The sequence below is a fragment of the Balaenoptera borealis genome (genome assembly GCF_965194805.1).
Source record: "Balaenoptera borealis genome assembly, chromosome: 11".
In the NCBI taxonomy this organism is placed as follows: domain Eukaryota; kingdom Metazoa; phylum Chordata; class Mammalia; order Artiodactyla; family Balaenopteridae; genus Balaenoptera; species Balaenoptera borealis.
The window spans coordinates 24,443,652-24,464,217 of NC_138868.1; the positions used below are offsets into that span (position 1 = coordinate 24,443,652).

Consider the following 20,566-nt stretch of genomic DNA (forward strand, 5'->3'; position numbering starts at 1 on the left):
GTTGGGGACCAAGCCTCACATATCTGGGGTACACCCTTGGTGAGTACAGGACCTGGCACATAGATGTCCAGAACCAATAGAATTGTGAAGTCTCTGGAAATCTCTGCATACAAAGGAAAAGCTGAAACTATGGTGGAAGGATTCTGACTAATGGAGGCATGAAATTCAAGGAGGTGGAAGGGCGGGGTCAGACAGTCCTGAGTCCAGTTGCATTTGCTGGCGAGCCTTGGGCAAATTGCTTAACCTCTGAGCTTCCATGTCCTCACCTGTAAAATGGGGGTAATAATAGCGGTCCCTCACTCTGGGGAGCAATCTAACGAGGACTACCCATTATAAGAGGAAGCAAGTGAACATTTTTGGCTCCTAGCTCTAGCAAACGCTCATTACGTGGTAGCATTGTTGCTATGATTGTTGTCATTGTTATTATTTCTACAAGAGAATGTGGCAGGGAAACAGTCCATGCCTCCGGGAGAAGGATTCTGCAGCTTATATTTTATAACGTTCCTGCCCCTTTGAAGGCTCCACACAGCAGCTGCCTTGGCCTCCAAAGTTTCGCGGCAGGATCTCTTCAAACCCGAACGACAAAAGCCAGCTGCTGCTCCGGGAGCAAAGGAGGAAGGGAAGTGGGGGAGGGCAGGGGTAGGAAAAGGGAGGTGGAGAAGGCCTGCCCACCGAAGGAGTCTTCCCTAGGTCCTTCCCGGATCCCACTAGCTCTGTAGTGTGGCCCCATCACTGGCTGCCGCTGCGCTTCCTGCCGGGTCACGTGGCTTGTATTTCAAACTGTAACTAGCAGCTGTTGGCCGCTGGTTCTGGCTATTAATACCATGACCAAGAAGTGGTGGAGCTGTGAGGTCAGCCCTGGCACCGGAGCAGCTGCCGTCTCCCCGTCCACATGGGTGGGGAGTGAGCCGATGGGGAGGACCCGGCCCTGGGAACCGTAGCACAGGGCATTGACTACCCCAGAGGGGCTTTCAGATCTTCCAGACGGAGACCCCCAGCTCAGCTCGCCTAGACCCAGGCTCTGGCTTACTCACCAGGAAGAAGCAACTCCCCCTCAGCAGCCATCGCTCCCAGAGTCTTCTGGAATCCTATGAGTCTCCAAGCGCTTAGTCATGGCACTTTAGAGCTGGCAAAGCCCTTAAACCAACCATCCCGTTTTATAGGCAAAGAAACTGAGACCCAGAGGGGTGAAGTGACTAGTCCAAGATGGCGCATGAGTCAGGGCAGGGCTGGGGCAGGAACACTTGCTGCAAACAGCCAGCCTGGGGCTTTTCCATTACTCAAAACCACAGGGCCTGCCTTGGCACCCTTACCTCCAAAGGGCCGGATCCTGGGATCCAGTTGGGACCTGTGACCCCAAACCAAGTGTGGCACACCTTTGAAAGGGGGCTTAGGGAAAACAAATAGTGAGGAAACATGTTGGCAAAGAAAAATGTGTTCTGACAGAGAAATGTGCTCACCCCTACAGTGTGAAATGAAGAAGAATCGGATTCCCCAGGCACAATTCATCCTATGGTCTCATTTGAATAAGGAGCACGTCTTGCACACGCATGTGGACACAGAAAAAAGACTGGAAGGAAAAGTAAAACAGACTTACTTCCGGAAGGCAAGGTTATGGATGTTTTTCATCTGTCTCTTGTCTTATCCATATTTTCTAACTTTTCTACTTTGGGAGTGTTTACTTCTGTAACAACAATATTAAAAGGATACAAAACGAATAGACAAGTGCCCAGGTCCCCGGTCACCCACGCTCAGTCAGGCTTGGCTTGCGGAAGATTCCAGAACAGGCTGCACCCATTGCACAATGAGGGGGCGTTTTCCTTTCTGGTGAAGCCTAAGCCAGCTCGGGCCTGAGGGCAGCAGGCACAGCGCGGTTTTGCTGCAGTCTGGGGCAGCAGCTCCGGCTTAGGGCCCCCCCGGGTCCCCCGTAAGCACAGGGGAGGGAGGACCAGAGAGCAGACCCCAGCCTCACAGCTGGCCCTACGGAGCACGTGCCCACAGCCTGACGTGTGGAGAGTGGGGAAGAGCCAGAAAAAGGCCAGGTGGCCCTCTGGGGAGCTCTCCCAGTCTCAGCCACGCCCTCCAGGAAAGCTCATGGCCTAGTGTTGTCTTTCAGACATGTATATCTCACTCACATTTTGTTGCCACTTGCCTGCTACGGTGCCAATGTCCTCGAGACCAAGCCACCTTTCTGGGTTAGCCCGTGAGGGCTACCTGCCAGCTAGACCTCCCAACCTCCTTCTTGAGGAGTACAGCCCAGGGAATGGTGGGTCTTGTCCCCAGCGCCACGGAGCACAGGGACAGTTTTGTTTAGACAGAACACTGCCCTCATGCCACATACCAAGTCAGGACTACAGTGCCTGCCCAGTGCCCTGGCTGGGGCCCCCTACTTCTTAGACATTAGCTAATTTATGCTTCCCCAAAGGGCCCAAGTGCCACAGGAAATGCCATCATACATCGAAGGGGCACCTCCATGAGGACAGCTTCTCTTGTCCCATAAAGGGTGAGTCTTAACACATCTTCACATGGTAGTGACAAATGCAGAGGGAACCCAAACAATCAAGTCTGAGAGGCTCTGCTCTCCACTAGCCCACCTCCTGGGCCGGTTACGGAACATCCCAGAGCCTCCGTTTCCTCTCGTGTACAACGAGTCTCAGCGGTGCTGGCAGGATTCATTCACTCTCAGCCTCTACCTCTGGGGTCAGCACACTACCGCCCTCGAGTATCTGGTGCGCCGCTTGTTTCTGTGTGGTCCTCAAGCCAAGAATGGTTTTCACATTTTCAAATGGCTGGAAAAAAATTAAAAGAAGAATAATATTTCATAACACTTGAAAATTATATGAAATTCAGGTTGCAGCATTCATACATAAAGTTTTATAGGAACGCAGCCATACACTTTTATTTGCGTATTTCCTGTGGCTTCTTTTGGGCTGAAGCAGCGGAGGTGAGTAGTTACAACAGAGAACAGATGGCCCACAAAGACTAGAGTATTTACTATCTAGTCCTAAACAGAAAAAGGTTTGCTAACTCCTGGTACATAGCAGAATGTTAACAAGCATTCCTCTCCCTTCTCATCATCTTTTTAATCCTCCCTCCCAGGTACCCTTTGGTCCCGTCCCAAAGACAAGGAGTATCGCTGTTTTGGGAGGATGGTGAAGGAGGGGGACCCTCCTCACTGTGGATCATCAGGCTTGAGGTTGGAAAATCAAGTTACAGAGATTGGATCTTCATTCTGCCCCCAACTGGCTGTGTGACCTGGGGAAAGTCACTTCACCTCTCTGAGCCTCACTTTCCCTCACCTATAAAACAGAATAATGATAACAGCTGATGCTTACATTACTGCTTGCCGCGTGCCAGATGATGCTGCATGATGCCACATGTCACATCGGTCACTTATTTAGTCCTGACAGTTCTGTGAGTAGGTACTATCATCGCCCCATTCATGGGCAAAGAGAGCTGAGGCAGTGGGAGGATAGGTGAGCTGCCCAGGTTCTGCAGCCAGTCAGAAGTGGGATTCAGGCAGTCTGTGTACGAGTCAAACAGGTGCATCCCTTGAGTGCCTCAATAGCTACTGCGAGCCCTCAGGCTTTACAGCCATCCTGGGAGATTCAGCTGAGATAAGGAATCTGAATGCTTTTCATGACAAGTTCTAAAATGACATGACCTCTTTTTATCTTGCAAGAAGAGAAAGGGATAAGGTTTCCAAATCTCTCGCCAGTGGTGGCATTTCAGAGACTGTGGCAGCGCCTGAACGGAAGGAGACAGTCATGGGTAACAGCGAGCCCTGCCTGGGTGGTTCTATTTCCTAGCTCTGCCAGGAGAAAGCAGCCAGCTCTGCTCCCAAAGCCAGAGTGCTGTGTTATTGAGAGCTGTTCCCAGCCCACCCTTGACTGATAAACGGGAGTCACCTTTCTCCTCGGGTGATGGGGCCGCTCTGGCAGCTTTCCCGCCCTGACGTGGGTCTCCACCCAGCCGCTGCTCCCTGCCCCATCTCGTGGAGGCAGAGCCCCAGCTCCTCAGCCATGAGCGCTCTGCATCTTCCCAGGCTGCCGAGGACGCACCTGTTCTGTAGAGGTCTCCCCAGCTTCCCCAGGAGCTGGCCCTCAGCCCTCCCTCCTGCCTCTCACTCCCACATCGGCACAGGGATGGGTGGTAAGGGCTGGGAAGGCTGTGTCTTGTCTTTTTGTCTAATTGATCCACATGAGGGCTCTTGCTTGGCTGGGAGGGTGGGGAGCTGGCACTAAAGATGCATCACATGTGGTAAAGGGTTAACAGCCTGAGCTCCACAGTTGAAATTCCTCCACCACTTCCTGGCTGTGGGACCTTGAGCAAATTATTTAACCTTTCTGTGCCTCTGTTTTCTCATGAGCAAAATGGAGGTTGTTGTAAGGATTCAGGGACCTGCAAAGAGCCTGTGATCATGCCTGGCATATACTAAGTGCTCAACAAACACGCACTACGATTATTTCTTTCCCTCTCGGCAACTGCTTCAGCTTAAGGTACCTCAAGAAGGTGACAAAAGCTTTTCCCACATGCTTTCATAATATCCTGCACCGTAATGCATCCTTGATTCATCCAGTATGTGTTGAGGGCCTACTAAGTGCCAGGCACTGTTTAGATCTAGAGAATGCAAGGATCTAACACTCAAGGGGAGGGAAGAAGAAGACATATACGCAGATAGTACACTGGAGCAGGGGTCGATGCTTTGAGACCCGTGGGCCCTGGGGAGGGAATCCTCCAACACTGGTGAGCCTGTGACAGTGGAGGGGGCAGGGGGCAGGGAAGACCTGCCAAAGGAGATAAACCTGAACTGAATCCTGAGTTATGCGTAGGCCTCGCAGGAGCTGGGAGAGCATTGCAGACTCTGGGACCGGTGATGAGAGGGACGGCTCAGAGCATCCCGTCCCGAAGACACACCTGTCTTCGTGAGCCTCCGTGGAGACCCAGCTTGGTGCCTGAGCTTAGGGCCCAGGCATGGTCCATGGGGGAAGTGTGAAAGTTCCTCTTAGCAACTAACATTGAGGCCGTGGCTGCCAGGACTGGACAGGGTTGGGGAGACAGCCAGAGCCACGGCTGGGAGGGAAGGGAGAAAAAGTGAGAGTGCTGGGGGAAGGCCAGGGCCGTTCCATCCCAAGGCTCAGAGCGGCTCCACCCTGAACCCTGCTCACAGCCAAGAAGACGCCACAGGAATTGAGAGCAAGAAGGGACCGAAGAGAATAAGACCAACTTTCCCCAGTCTTCTACGAAGGGAAAAGAACCAGCGGGGTTTGACTGGGAAAAGAGGGAGAACTTGTCCAGGGAGGTGCCATCCTAGCAGGCCAAGGATGGGAACACCTTCCCGAAGCTTATGACCATAAGGAAAGCCGCCACTATCTCCCCTGCAGGAACTGGAGGGGACCAGGGCAGTGGGGACCGATCAGCAACCCTGGTAGATACCATGACTGACTGCTCCGAGGCCTGCGACCCCCAGCTCGTCCGTCCTCCTTCTCCAGTCCTCCTGCCCACCTGAGCCAGGCTTTCAGCTGAGCCCTGCTGAACGTGGGCAGCTCATAGGCATCTACACCAGGGCAGGAGCTGGCTCTGGACAGGAGAGAAGCACAAGCCCAGCATCTTGGTCCAGTGTTTGCCCCTAACCTGCAGTGTGGCCCTGGGCAAGTTTCCACCCTCTCTGGCCTTCTGTTTCCTTATCCTTATAATGAGACCACATACTTGCTTTCCCTTCAGGTTTGCTGGAAGGAATCAATGTAATGTGAAAAAACACTGAAATGCTTAAAGTGGGAATGGTTGTGTTTTTGACGTCTTCACTGAATGCGGAGCCTCGGGGAAGGGGAATCTGTCTGGTTCCCTGTGGCATCCAACATGGAGCACACCCAGCCTGCTTGCAGGTGGTTCTGCCCGAAATGGGGGGAATCGGGGCAAGTGACGTCAGGCTTCAGCAGGTCCCCTTACCTGCTCCTGCCTTGTGATCACCTGCAACTGCTAGAGCGGTGAGAGCTGCAAAAACAGAAAGAAAACCCACGGAGGCTACAACACAGTGGCGAGAAATACAGCGCCTGCTTCCTCTACCTAACCTGGCCCCTGGGACAAGGGGTTGGAATCGCCTTCCCTGTAGCCACTTTGCCTTCTTCCTGATGAACGCAAGTCCACTTCAGCCTGACTTGGCGAAGTTTTGAGTCAAAAGCTACATTTCTCACCGCCCTTGCATCTAGCGTAGCCTTGGGACACAGCTGTGGCCAAAAAGATAAGAAGGTGCTGGATTGAGACTCTGGAAAACCTCCAACAGATTCATCTGGCATTTTGCCCTCTGATCTTCCTCTTCTTACTGCCTGGAATGCAGAATTGCTGCCTAGAACTTTAAAAGCCATTTTGCAACCATGAGGACACAATCCATATGCTAAGAATGACTGAGCAAAGGCTCTGATGGCATCTTTGAGCTGCCATATAACCCTGGACTGCCTGCTTCTGGAAATATAAAGTTCTTAGTTGTTAAAGCCACTGTTCTTTCCCCCTCCCTGGGGAGAGGTCAAGGTTGAGGGGATGGAGTCTGCTATTTGCAGTCAAGCACAATTATAACCAATACACCCTTTCCTCCAAAGACTAGGTCAGTGCCACCTTGGACATCCTCTAAGACTCCACAAAGGTCTTATCATACTGTACAATAAGAGCCAGTTGCCCGTATACCATCCCTACCAGGCGCAAGCTCAGGGAAAGCAAGGTGTACATTCTGTGTTGATCACTGGTGCATCCCCAGGGCATGACAGTTTCTGGCAAACATTAGCTTCTCTCTATACTTTTCTTGAATCAATGAATGAAAGAGCACTTTAAATTCTAACTCCAGGAGATGTAGCTAACTTGCATTAGACCCGGGAACCATCATTTCTGGCCAGTTTTGAAACCTCTGTTGACGCATCTTTGAAAAAGTCAGTTTTTAGAACGGTTTGCCTAAAATACCTAAAGCTTTGTAAATAACTGCCAGCCTCCCACAGAACCACTGCCTTTTCCTAACCACCCACAGCCCATCATGGCTGCCCTCAACTTGCCACTACATGACCCAGAAGGCAACTCACGCAAACCCTCCAGCGGATTCTGATGCCAAGTGATTATCATAGCTGAGAAACGGCACATCCCACGGCATATGGAGAGGGAGAGCTTGATTGAATAAACATAAATGTGTATAGGGAAACATTCACAGACATAGTTGTCAGATTGTCTTCCTATCCAAATATCTCAGTTATTTTTAGACTTGTAAAACTACTTTCTTCAGGACTTCTGGAAGCTTCTAACAGTCTCCTCCTCCTCTTTCCTTTATTGTGACTTTATCCTCAAAACCTGCTGTTTTCACTGTGTCCTCAAAATATTCACACTTTTTCCGTATTCAAGTTATCCAACTTGGAGATCCAACTATATAACTTCTTCTTTTTTCTTTTTTTAAAAATATTTATTTATTTATTTGGTTGCACCAGGTCTCAGTTGCAGCAGGTGGGCTCCTTAGCTGCGGCTCCAGGGCTCCTTAGTTGCAGCTCGTCAGCTCCTTACTTGCAGGCTCCTTAGTTGTGGCATGCAGACTCTTAGTTGTGGCGTGCATGTGGGATCTAGTTCCGTGACCAGGGATCAAACCCTGGCCCCTTGCTTTGGGAGCATAGAGTCTTAATCACTGTGCCACCAGGGAAGTCCCTATATAACTTCTTTATTTGCCTTCTTTTGGAAAAGCATGGAAAGTCCATATATAACTAATGGGAATGCAGAGTTCATGTGTTTCCTACAAAATTGCAGTTCATTTGTTCAAGATGTTTGATGACAGTCCCTTGAGGAAAATCACAGATGATGCAACAGGGCTGCCTGCTAAAGCTCTCTCAAGTTCTTCTTTCTGGGTTCACACCCTCCCATGAGGTTTGGTGAGGGCCATGCATCCTGAGGTCCTTACTCTCCTTCCTTATCCACCTGCTGTATGGGGAGGACTCCAAGGACTTAGAGGAGGATGGAGCCACAAGATGGAAGGAGCTTGGGTCTCTTGAGCAGCTGCATGAAGCAGAGACTTGCAGATCTTGCACTAGGCTGTTGCAGGAGTAAAAGAAATAAATGTTATGGTACCAACGCTTTGCAAGTGTATCTGTTACAGCAACTGGCATTATTTCAGATTACTCCTTACTTATCTATAGCCTGTTTTAGTATCTTTATTCTAAAATGCTGTCCCACTTTGTATTAGAGCTCTTTACAGTCCATGACTATACTGAATGTGAGCCTTTAGATCATTGGTTCCCAACCTTGGCAGCTCAACAGAAGTAACTGAGGAGCTTCTGAAATCTCCCAGTGCTTAGGCCTCACCCCCAGAGGTTGTGATTCAATTGGTCAGTGGTGGGACCCAGCCTTTGCTATTTGGAAAGAGCGTCCCAGGTGATACTAAGGGCAGCCAGAATTAAGAGCATTATTCTAGAGCAAGTGTTCTCAAAATTGAGGGTGCACCAGAACACGTGAGAGACTTGTTCAAATACATATTTCTGGGCCCCACCCCAAGAGTTTCTGATTCAGTAGGGTCTGGGGTACAGCCTGGGAATTTTCATTTGTAATACATTCCCAAATGAGGCTGATACCGCTGGTTCGGGGGCCACACTCTGAGAACCACTGGTCCAGACTTTTAAATCCCCCTAAATAATAACAACAGCAATCACTGGTGTCATCCCTAGAAAACACTAGCCACTCAACAACTGAGTATATAATTGAATTGAAATGAAGGCTCATAGGCCTTTATACTTGATGACTCTTCTTACTTTGTTTTTCAATAGATTCAGATTGAGTTTGCTTAGTTGTGCAATCCATCCAAGACACTCTGTAGGAACAGGAAGAGGGGAGAATGTTTGGGTGAGGAAGAATTTAATACTTGGGTTTGAGCTGGCATGTGGAAGCAAATATTTATTTAGTATCATGTATGGTCATGGCACTATGTTGACCTCTCCCTATTTTATCCTTTAGTGAAGGGAGATTTCCAAAAGACAGAGGGACTTCCAGCCATCTGTGACTGAGTAGTAAAGCTCAATGAGATGGAGGCAGGAGGGTCTCCGTAGGAGGAATGACCTAAAATAATACACACACACACACACACACACACACACACACACACACACACACACACACACATATATACACACACACACATTGGATTTATAGGGAAAGTGGGAGAATTGGATATGATATCTCAAAGAGGCACAAAATAAACGATGGAATGAAGTAAGGAAGTCTGAGGACCCAACCATTATCATCTTTGTGAGTCCTTTAACACCTGAAGTTCTTTTTTCTCCCAAAAAGGAGGACACACTCCCAATCAGTGTGTGCTCTAAATAGAGCACCTTTCATAGCCTACAGTCTTCTTTCATACAGGCAGACCTCACTAATGCATATTTTTGTACTTGTGATATATATACACACACATATATATACATGTACACATTATACATACAGATACGTATGATATAAATGATCACCCGGCAGGCAGTAAAGCTGTTTAAATTTAGTGGACCAGACAACTTTGCACTTAGAATTTCTAACGCTGTTTATTTTACTCATTAATTCTACTACAAATTCCAATAATTATTTTTATAAAGTACTATGTACCTATAAAAGGCTATTAATGAAACCCTCCATCATATTTGAAGATACTTATTTACAAAATACAGAAATGGATTCTGGCTATTAAAGCAAAAAAGGGGAGGGAAGAGGGAGAATTTATTAAAAGGTATTGATTAGCTCAAAAAACTGCAAGGGGCAATGAACTAGGATTAGAACCTACACATCCATGGACAACATCACAAATCGAAAAACTGCAAGGGGCAATGAAACGAGATTAGAACCTACACATCCATGGACAACATCCCAAATCAAAAAGCTGCAAGGGGCAATGAACCAGGATTAGAATCTACACAGCTATGGACAACATCCAAAATCATGCCCAGACTGGTCGCAACCAGACACCTCTACTGCCAATGCTGGGCACCACTTGTGCTGCTTCTACCTCCAATTCTGAGCATGGAACGTTGCTGCTATCATTGAAACACTGCTGCTTTGAGGAAACAGATGAAGCTGCTCCTGCTGCCACCATCTTTGCTACAAGGATTCCTGCCTCTTTGCCTCACTAGCTCTCTCTCTGGTGGATGCCCCATATGGGTGTGTCTGACTGGTGGATCCTGAGTCACATGCAAACTTCCTTGTTGCAGAGGAGTCTGGGAAGTAGTCTCTCCCTTCTACTAAGAGTCATAAGGTGGGAAATTCTCCATACATAGCAAAGAGGTTTAGATCCTGGGCAGTCACACAGAATGATAGATGTCAATGTTGCTAGTTTCAGGAAATTAAACATTATATGATTTTCATTTCCTTAAAAAAACTTCTGTTCCTGAGATATTTCAAAGTCATACAGAAAAAAAAATTTAATAATAAATTTGCATGCTACCTCTAAAAGAAAGCATGTGTAAATACTAGCAAACAGATCCAACAACACATGAAAAGGATCATACAACATGATCAAGTGGGGTTTATCCCAGGAATGCAAGGATTCTTCAATATATGCAAATCAATCAATGTGATAAAACATATTAACAAATTAAAGGATAAAAACCATATGATCATCTCAATAGAGGCAGAAAAAGCTTTTGACAAAATTCAACACCCATTTATGATAAAAACCCTCCAGAAAGTAGACAAAAAGTGAACTTTCCTCAACATAATAAAGGCCATATATGACAGACCCACAACCAACATCGTTCTCAATGGTGAAACACTAAAACCATTTCCTCTAAGATCAGGAACAAGACAAGGTCGTCCACTCTCACCACTATTATTCAACATAGTTTTGGAAGTTTTAGCCACAGCAATCAGAGAAGAAAAAGAAATAAAAGGAATCCAAACTGGAAAAGAAGAAATAAAACCTGTCACTGTTTGCAGATGACATGATACTATACATAGAGAATGCTAAAGATGCTACCAGAAAACTACTAGAGCTCATCAATGAATTTGGTAAAGTTGCAGGATACAAAATTAAAGCACAGAAATCTCTTGCATTCCTATACACTTATAACGAAAGATCAGAAAGTGAAATTAAGGAAACAATCCCATTTACCATTGCAACAAAAAGAATAAAATACCTAGGAATAAACCTACCTAAGGAGACAAAAGGCCTGTATGCAGAAAACTAGAAGACAATGATGAAAGAAATAAAAGATGATACAAACAGATGGAGAGATATACCATGTTCTCGGATTGGAAGAATCAACATTGTGAAAATGACTATACTACCCAAAACAATCTGCAGATTCAATGCAATCCCTATCAAACTACCAATGGCATTTTCCACAGAACTAGAACAAAATATTTCACAATTTGTAGGGAAACACAAAAGACCCCGAATAGCCAAAGCAATCTTGAGAAAGAAAAACGGAGTTGGAGGAATCCGGCTCCCTGACTTCAGACTATACTACAAAGCTACAGTAATCAAGACAGTATGGTACTGGCACAAAAACAGAAATATAGATCAATGGAACAGGATAGAAAGCCCAGAGATAAACCCAGGCACATATGGTCACCTTACTTTTGATAAAGGAGGGAAGAATATACAATGGAGAAAAGACAGCCTCTTCAATAAGTGGTGCTGGGAAAACTGGACAGCTACATGTAAAAGAATGAAATTAGAACACTCTCTAACACCATACACAAAAATAAACTGAAAATGGATTAAAGACCTAAATGTAAGGCCAGACACTATCAAACTCTTAGAGGAAAACATAGGCAGACACTCTATGACATAAATCACAGCAAGATCCTTTTTGACCCATCTCCTAGAGAAATGGAAATAAAAATAAACAAATGGGATCTAATGAAACTTAAAAGCTTTTGCACAGCAAAGGAAAACATAAACAAGACAAAAAGACAACCCTCAGAATGGGAGAAAATATTTGCAAATGAAGCAACTGACAAAGGATTAATCTCTAAAATTTATGAGCATCACATGCAGCTCAATATCAAAAAAACAAACAAACCAATCCAAAAATGGGCAGAAGACCTAAATAGACATTTCTCCAAAGAAGATATACAGATTGCCAACAAACACATGAAAGGATGCTCAACATCACTAATCATAAGAGAAATGCAAATCAAAACTACAAGGAGGTATCACCTCACACCAGTCAGAATGGCCATCATCAAAAAATCTACAAACAATAAATGCTGGAGAGGGTGTGGAGAAAAGGGAACCTTCTTGCACTGTTGGTGGGAATGTAAATTGATACAGCCACTATGGAGAACAGTATGGAGGGTCCTTAGAAAAGTAAAACTAGAACTACCATATGACCCAGCAATCCTACTACTGGGCATATACCGTGAGAAAACCATAATTCAAAAAGAGTCATGTACCACAATGTTCATTGCAGCTCTATTTACAATAGCCAGGACATGGAAGCAACCTAAGTGTCCATCGACAGATGAATGGATAAAGAAGATGTGGCACATATATCAGTGGAATATTACTCATCCATAAAAGGAAATGAAATTGAGTTATTTGTAGTGAGGTGGATGGGCCTGGAGTCTGTCATACAGAGTGAAGTAAGTCAGAAAGAGAAAAACAAATACTGCATGCTAACACATGAATATGGAATCTTAAAAAAAATGGTTTTGAGAAACCTGGGGGCAGGACAGGAATAAAGACACAGATGTAGAGAATGGACTTGAGGACACAGGGAGGGGGAAGGGTAAGCTGGGATGAAGTGAGAGAGTGGCATGGACATATATACACTACCAAACATAAAATAGATAGCTAGTGGGAAGCAGCCACATAACACAGGGAGATCAGCTCGGTGCTTTGTGACCACCTAGAGGGGTGGGATAGGGAGGTCGGGAGGGAGATGCAAGAGGGAAGAGATATGGGGATATATGTATATGTATAGCTGATTCACTTTGTTATAAAGCAGAAACTAACACACCATTGTAAAGCAATTATAGTCCAATAAAAACTGAAGAAAATAAAAGAAAGCATGTGTTTCCTTGGCATGAAAAGTGCTTTCTCAAAGTCTCTGGATCTTGAGGAGCCAGAAAATTGATTCTGTGGCTCTGAACATTTCAATAAGGAACAGATATGTGCATGGTGGGTGGCTGTAGAAACACTAGGCCTTGTTTAGACTAGCTGTCTGGATTTTAGCTCATTCTATGTTCACTTCTGGAGACTCACTCATTCTATCTTTTAGAATTTTGGCACAAAACAGATGGCCACTCCAAAGGATGATTGGAGAGGGTTCAAGGAGAGGTTATTTACCAAAGCATGGTGCTCATGAGTGGAAACAAACAAAGGATGACGAAACACCCTGGGGCTAGTAAAGGCAGAAGCTGTTGTGATGATGGGTCTGAAGAGGCAAAGGGTCCTATAGCCATGAGAGAGTGAGAAGACACTGTGACATACTCCATCATAGACCCTCAGTCCACCTGACTTTAGCACAACGTGGTGGACAGTTCCATGCATTTTGCCCACATCAAAGTCCCACATCAAGGGCAAAGAACTGAAAATAGAGATACCATATGATACAGCAATCACACTCCTGTGCATATATCTGCAGAAAACCATAATTCGAAAAGATACATGCACCCCAATGTTCACTGTAGCACTATTCACAATAGTCAGGATATGGAAGCACCTTAAATGTCCATCAACAGAGGAATGGATAAAGAAGATGTGGTACATATATACAATGGACTATTACTCAGCCATAAAAAAAAAAACAAAATAGAGAGATTGGTTCAAGATGGCAGAGTAGAAGGACATGTGCTCATTCCCTCTTGCGATAGCACCGGAATCACAACTAACCGTTAAACAATCATTGACAGGAAGACACTGGAACTCATCAAAAAAGATACCCCACATCCAAAGACAAAGGAGAAGCTGCAACGAGATGGTAGGAGGGACGCAATAACAATAAAACCAAATCCCATAACCACTGGGTGGGTGACTAACAAAATGGAGAACTATTATACCACAGAAGTCCACCCATTGGAGTGAAGGTTCTGAGCTCCATGTCAGGCTTCCCAACCTGGGGGTCCGGCAATGGGAGGAGGAATTCCCAGACAATCAGACTTCGAAGCCTAGCTGGATTTGATTGCGGGACTTTGACAGGACTGGGGGAAACAGAGACTCCACTCTTGCAGGGCACACACAAAGTAGTGTGCACATCGGGACCCAGGGGGAAGGAGCAGTGACCCAATAGGAGACTGAACCAGACCTACCTGGTAGTGTTGGTGGGTTTCCGGCAGAGACGGGGTGTGGCTGTGTTTCACCATGGGGACAAGGATGCTGGCAGCAGAAGTTCTGGGAAGTACTCCTTGGCATGAGCCTTCCCGGAATCTGACATTAGCCCCACCAAAGAGCCTGTAGCCTCCAGTGCTAGGTCACCTCAGGCCAAAAAACCAACAAGGAGGGAACTCAACCCCACCCAGCTCTACACACCACCGGTCCCTCCCATCAGGAAGCTTGCACAAACCTCTTAGATAGCCTCATCCACCAGAAGGCAGACAGCAGAAGTAAGAGGAACTACAATCCTGCAGCCTGTGGAACAAAAATCACATTCACAGAAAGACAAACAAAATGAAAAGACAGAGGACTATGTACCAGATGAAGGGACAAGATAAAACCACAGAAAAACAACTAAATGAAGTGGACATAGGCAAGCTTCCAGAAAAAGAATTCAGAATAATGATAGTAAAGATGATCCAGGACCTCAGAAAAAGAATGGAGGCAAAGATCGAGAAGATGCAAGAAATGTTTAACAAAGACCTAGAAGAGTTAATGAACAAACACATAGAAGAATTAAAGAACAAACAGAGATGAACAATACAATACCTGAAATGAAAAATACACTAGAAGGAATCAATAGCAGTATAACTGAGGCAGAAGAATGGATAAGTGATCTTGAAGACAGAATGGTGGAGTTAACTGCCACGGAACAGAATAAAGAAAAAAGAATGAAAAGAAATGAAGACAGTGTGAGAGACCTCTGAGACAACATTAAACACACCAACATTTGCATTATAGGTGTCTCAGAAGGAGAAGAGAGAGAGAAAGGACCCGATAAAATATTTTAAGAGATTATAGTCGAAAAATTCCCTAACATGGGAAAGGAAATAACCACCCAGGTCCAGGAAGTGCAGAGAGTCCCAGGGAGGATAAACCCAAGGAGAAACACAGAGTAATCAAACTGACAAATATTAAAGACAAAGAAAAATTATTAAAAGCATCAAGGGAAAAATGACAAATAACGTACAAGGGGACTCCCATAAGGTTAACAGCTGATTTCTCAGCAGAAACTCTACAAGCCAGAAGGGAGTGGCACAATATATTTAAAGTGATGAAAGGGAAGAACCTACAACGAAGATTACTTTACCCAGCAAGGATCACATTCAGATTCGATGGAGAAATCAAAAGCTTTACAGACAAGCAAAAGCTAAGAGAATTCAGCACCACCAAACCAGCTCTACAACAAATGCTAAAGGAACATCTCTAAGTGCGAAACACAAGAGAAGAAAAGGACCTACAAAAACAAACCCAAAACAATTAAGAAAATAGTCATAGGAACATACATATCGATAATTACCTTAAATGTTAATGGATTAAATGCTCCAACAAAAAGACACAGGCTCACTGAATGGATACAAAAACAAGACCTATATGTATGCTGTCTACAAGAGACCCACTTCAGACCTAGGGACACATTCACACTGGAAGTGAGGGGATGGAAAAAGATATTCCATGCAAATGGAAATCAAAAGAAAGCTGGAGTAGCAATACTCATATCAAATAAAATAGATTTTAAAATAAAGAATGTTACAAGAGACAAGGCAGGACACTACATAATGATCAAGGGATCAATCCAAGAAGAAGATATAACAATTATAAATATATATGCACCCAACATAGGAGCACCTCAATACATAAGGTAAATGCCAACAGCTATAAAAGAGGAAATCGATAGTAACACAATAATAGTGGGGGACTTTAACACCTCACTTACACCGATGGATAGATCATCCAGACAGAATATTAGTAGGGAAACACGAGCTTTAAATGACACAATAGACCAGATAGATTTAATTCATATTTATAGGACATTCCATCTGAAAACAGATTACACTTTCTTCTCAAGTGCACATTGAACATTCTCCAGGATAGATCACATCTTGAGTCACAAATCAAGCCTTGGTAGATTTAAGAAACTTGAAATCATATCAAGCATCTTTTCCGACAACAACGTTATGAGATTAGAAATAAATTACAGGGAAAAAAATGTAAAAAACACAAACACGTGGAGGCTAAACAATACGTTACTAAATAAGCAAGAGATCACTGAAGAAATCAGAGGAAATCAAACAATACCTAGAGACAAATGACAATGAAAACACGACGATCCAAAACCTATGGGATTCAGCAAAAGCAGTTCTAAGAGGGAATTTTATAGCAATATAATCCTACCTCAAGAAACAAGAAAAATCTCAAATAAACAATCTAAGCTTACACCTAAAGGAACTGGAGAAAGAAGAACAAACAAAACCCGAAGTTTTAGAAGGAAAGAAATCATAAAGATCAGAGCAGAAATAAATGAAATAGCAACAAAGAAAACAATGACAATGATCAAGAAAACTAAAAGCTGGTTCTTTGAGAAGATAAACAAAACTGATAAACCTTTAGCCACACTTATCAAGAAAAAGAGGGAGAGGACTCAAATCAATAAAATCAGAAATGAAAAAGGAGAAGTTACAACAGACACTGCAGAAATACAAAGCATCCTAAGAGACTACTACAAGCCACTTTATGCCAATAAAATGGACAACCTGGAAGAAATGGACAAATTCTTAGAAAGGTATAACCTTCCAAGACTGAACCAGGAAGAAACAGACAATATGAACACACCAATCACAAGCAATGAATTTGAAACTGTGATTCAAAATCTTCCAACAAACAAAAGTCCAGGACCAGATGGCTTCACAGGTGAATTCTATCAAACATTTAGAGAAGAGCTAACACCTATCCTTCTCAAACTCTTCCAAAAAATTGCAGAGGAAGGAACACTCCCAAACTCATTCTATGAGGCCACCATCACCCTGATACCAAAACCGGACAAAGACACTACAAAGAAAGAAAATTACAGACCGATATCACTGATGAATATAGATGCAAAAATCCTCAACAAAATACTAGCAAACAGAATCCAACAACACATTAAAAGGATCATACACCACGATCAAGTGGGATTTATCCCAGGGATGCAAGGATTCTTCAATATATGCAAATCAATCAATGTGATACACCATATTAACAAACTGAAGAAGAAAAACCATATGATCATCTCAATAGATGCAGAAAAAGCTTTTGACAAAATTCAACACCCATTTATGATAAAAACTCTCCAGAAAGTGGGCATAGAGGGAACCTACCTCAACATAATAAAGGCCATATATGAAAAACCCACAGCAAACATCATTCTCAATGGTGAAAAACTGAAAGCATTTCCTCTAAGATCAGGAATGAGACAAGGATGTCCACTCTCACCACTATTATTCAACATAGTTCTGGAAGTCTTAGCCACGGCAATCAGAGAAGAAAAAGAAATAAAAGGAATACAAATTGGAAAAGAAGAAGTAAAACTGTCACTGTTTGCGGATGACATGATATTATACATAGAGAATCCTAAAACTGCCACCAGAAAACTGCTAGAGCTAATTAATGAATATGGTAAAGTTGCAGGATACAAAATGAATGCACAGAAATCTCTTGCATTCCTATACACTAATGATGAAAAATCTGAAAGAGAAATTATGGAAACACTCCCATTTACCATTGCAACAAAAAGAATAAAATACCTAGGAATAAACCTACCTCAGGAGACAAAAGACCTGTGTGCAGAAAACTATAAGACACTGATGAAAGAAATTAAAGATGATACCAACAGATGGAGAGATATACCATGTTCTTGGATTGGAAGAATCAACATTGTGAAAATGACTATACTACCCAAAGCAATCTACAGATTCAATGCAATCCCTATCAAATTACCAATGGCATTTTTTTAGAGAAGTAGAACAAAAAATCTTAAAATTTGTATGGAAACACAAAAGACCCCTAACAGCCAAACAATCTTGAGGGAATAAAAGGGAGCTGGAGGAATCAGACTCCCTGACTTCAGACTATACTACAAAGCTACAGTAATGAAGACAATATGGTACTGGCACAAAAACAGAAACATAGATCAATGGAACAAGATAGAAAGCCCAGAGATAAACCCACGCACCTATGGTCAACTAATCTATGACAAAGGAGGCAAAGATATACAATGGAGAAAAGACAGTCTCTTCAATAAGTGGTGCTGGGAAAACTGGACAGCTACATGTAAAAGAATGAAATTAGAATACTCCCTAACAGCATACACAAAAATAAACTCAAAATGGATTCGAGACCTAAATGTAAGACTGGACACTATAAAACTCTTAGAGGAAAACATAGGAAGAACACTCTTTGACATAAATCACAGCAAGATCTTTTTTGATCCACCTCCTAGAGTAATGGAAATAAAAACAAAAATAAACAAATGGGACCTAATGAAACTTCAAAGCTTTTGCACAGCAAAGGAAACCATAAACAAGACGAAAAGGCAACCCTCAGAATGGGAGAAAATATTTGCAAACAAATCAACGGACAAAGGATTAATCTCCAAACTATATAAACAGCTCATTCAGCTCAATATTAAAGAAACAAACACCCCAATCCAACAATGGGCAGAAGACCTAAATAGACATTTCTCCAAAGAAGACATACAGACGGCCACGAAGCACATGAAAAGATGCTCAACATCACTAATTATTAGAGAAATGCAAATCAAAACTACAATGAGGTATCACCTCACACCAGTTAGAATGGGCATCATCAGAAAATCTACAAACAACAAATGCTGGAGAGGGTGTGGAGAAAAGGGAACCCTCTTGCACTGTTGGTGGGAATGTAAATTGATACAGCCACTATGGAGAACAATATGGAGGTTCCTTAAAAAACTAAAAATAGAATTACCATATGACCCAGCAATCCCACTACTGGGCATATACCCAGAGAAAACCGTAATTCAAAAAGACACATGCACCCGAATGTTCATTGCAGCACTATTTACAATAGCCAGGTCATGGAAGCAACCTAAATGCCCATCAACAGACGAATGGATAAAGAAGATGTGGTACATATATACAATGGAATATTACTCAGCCATAAAAAGGAACGAAATTGAGTCATTTGTTGAGACGTGGATGGATCTAGAGACTGTCATACAGAGTGAAGTAAGTCAGAAAGAGAAAAACAAATATCGTATATTAATGCATGTATGTGAAACCTAGAAAAATGGTACAGATGAGCCAGTTTGCAGGGCAGAGGTTGAGACACAGATGTAGAGAACGGACATATGGACACCAAGGGGGGAAAACTGCGGTGAGGTGGGTATGGTGTTGTGCTGAATTGGGCGATTGGGATTGACATGTATACACTGATGTGTATAAAATTGATGCCTAATAAGAACCTGCAGTATAAAAAAAGAGCAAACAAAACAACTAATACTGAACTTTCATTGGGTTATTTGTATGGAAATATGTTAATATAAATGTTTCAGACATTACATGAAATTTCTAAAAATCTTATATGTTCTGGTATAATGTTATAAGTCATAATCCTAGTTATTACCTTAAAATGTATATCTCAGAAATAACTAATTTTCTTGTCAACTGCATTATTATGAACTTTCATCAAATTTTTAACTGTGGTCATTTTTAAGTCTTTTGTCATTTACAGACAGTTCTGTGTGTACTCTGATGCTTTTGCAAATATGTTCCTATAAAAGGGTTTCATCTTTAAGAAATTCATGGAAAAGACTCTGACAAGTACAGGTTTCTGGTAACTGACTGTACTGCTGAACTGAATGAATAAGCATTTTCAGAACTCTAATGAAAAACTGATGAACTCATAAAAGTGCTAACAAAAGATCAAGATGAAAAAAAAAATTTAATTACATGGGACTGAGTGAACTGATGAGGATGAGTATAATTTTTGTGACTTTCTGTCTGAATTTAAAAAAAAAAATCCCACAAGGACTCAGAGGCAAAGAATATACAAATCAATTTTCACTGCAAAGTAAAGGAGCTGTTACAGTGGAGGATTACTGGACTGAATGTCAATATTATGACATAGTATGAGTGTGTTTCATGTTTGGTAATTGCAATCATTGTTGCTTTTGTTGTGGTCATCCATGTACAATGCTTGGTGTCAGTCTATTTATCTCTTGTAAAAATAAAATACAGTGTGTGTGTGTGAAAAAAAAAAAAAAAGAAATGAAAAAGGAGGAGTTACAGTGGGCACCACAGAAATACAAAGCATCATAAGAGACTACTACAAGCAACTCTATGCCAATAAAATGGACAACCTGGAAGAAATGGACAAATTCTTAGAAAGACTGAACCAGGAAGAAATAGAAAATATGAACAGACCAATCACAAGTAATGAAATTGAAACTGT

The 20,566-nt window shown here is 43.2% G+C and overlaps 1 protein-coding gene across 3 annotated transcripts in view; it reads right to left on the reverse strand.

Moving 5' to 3' along the window:
• LOC309606560 (uncharacterized protein) overlaps nt 1-14,456 on the reverse strand; it is a 33,726-nt gene extending 19,270 nt beyond the window's left edge. The window contains exon 1 of one of the 3 annotated variants that reach the window (XM_082343884.1): nt 1,461-4,050. In XM_082343884.1, the coding sequence (XP_082200010.1) occupies nt 1,461-1,509 (49 nt within the window). In that variant the 5' untranslated portion in view covers nt 1,510-4,050. Of the gene's footprint in view, nt 1-1,034 lie in introns of all 3 variants that reach the window. The other 2 variants (XM_082343885.1, XM_082343883.1) reach the window with 2 other exon arrangements.
• Nucleotides 14,457-20,566: the final 6,110 nt, after the last annotated feature.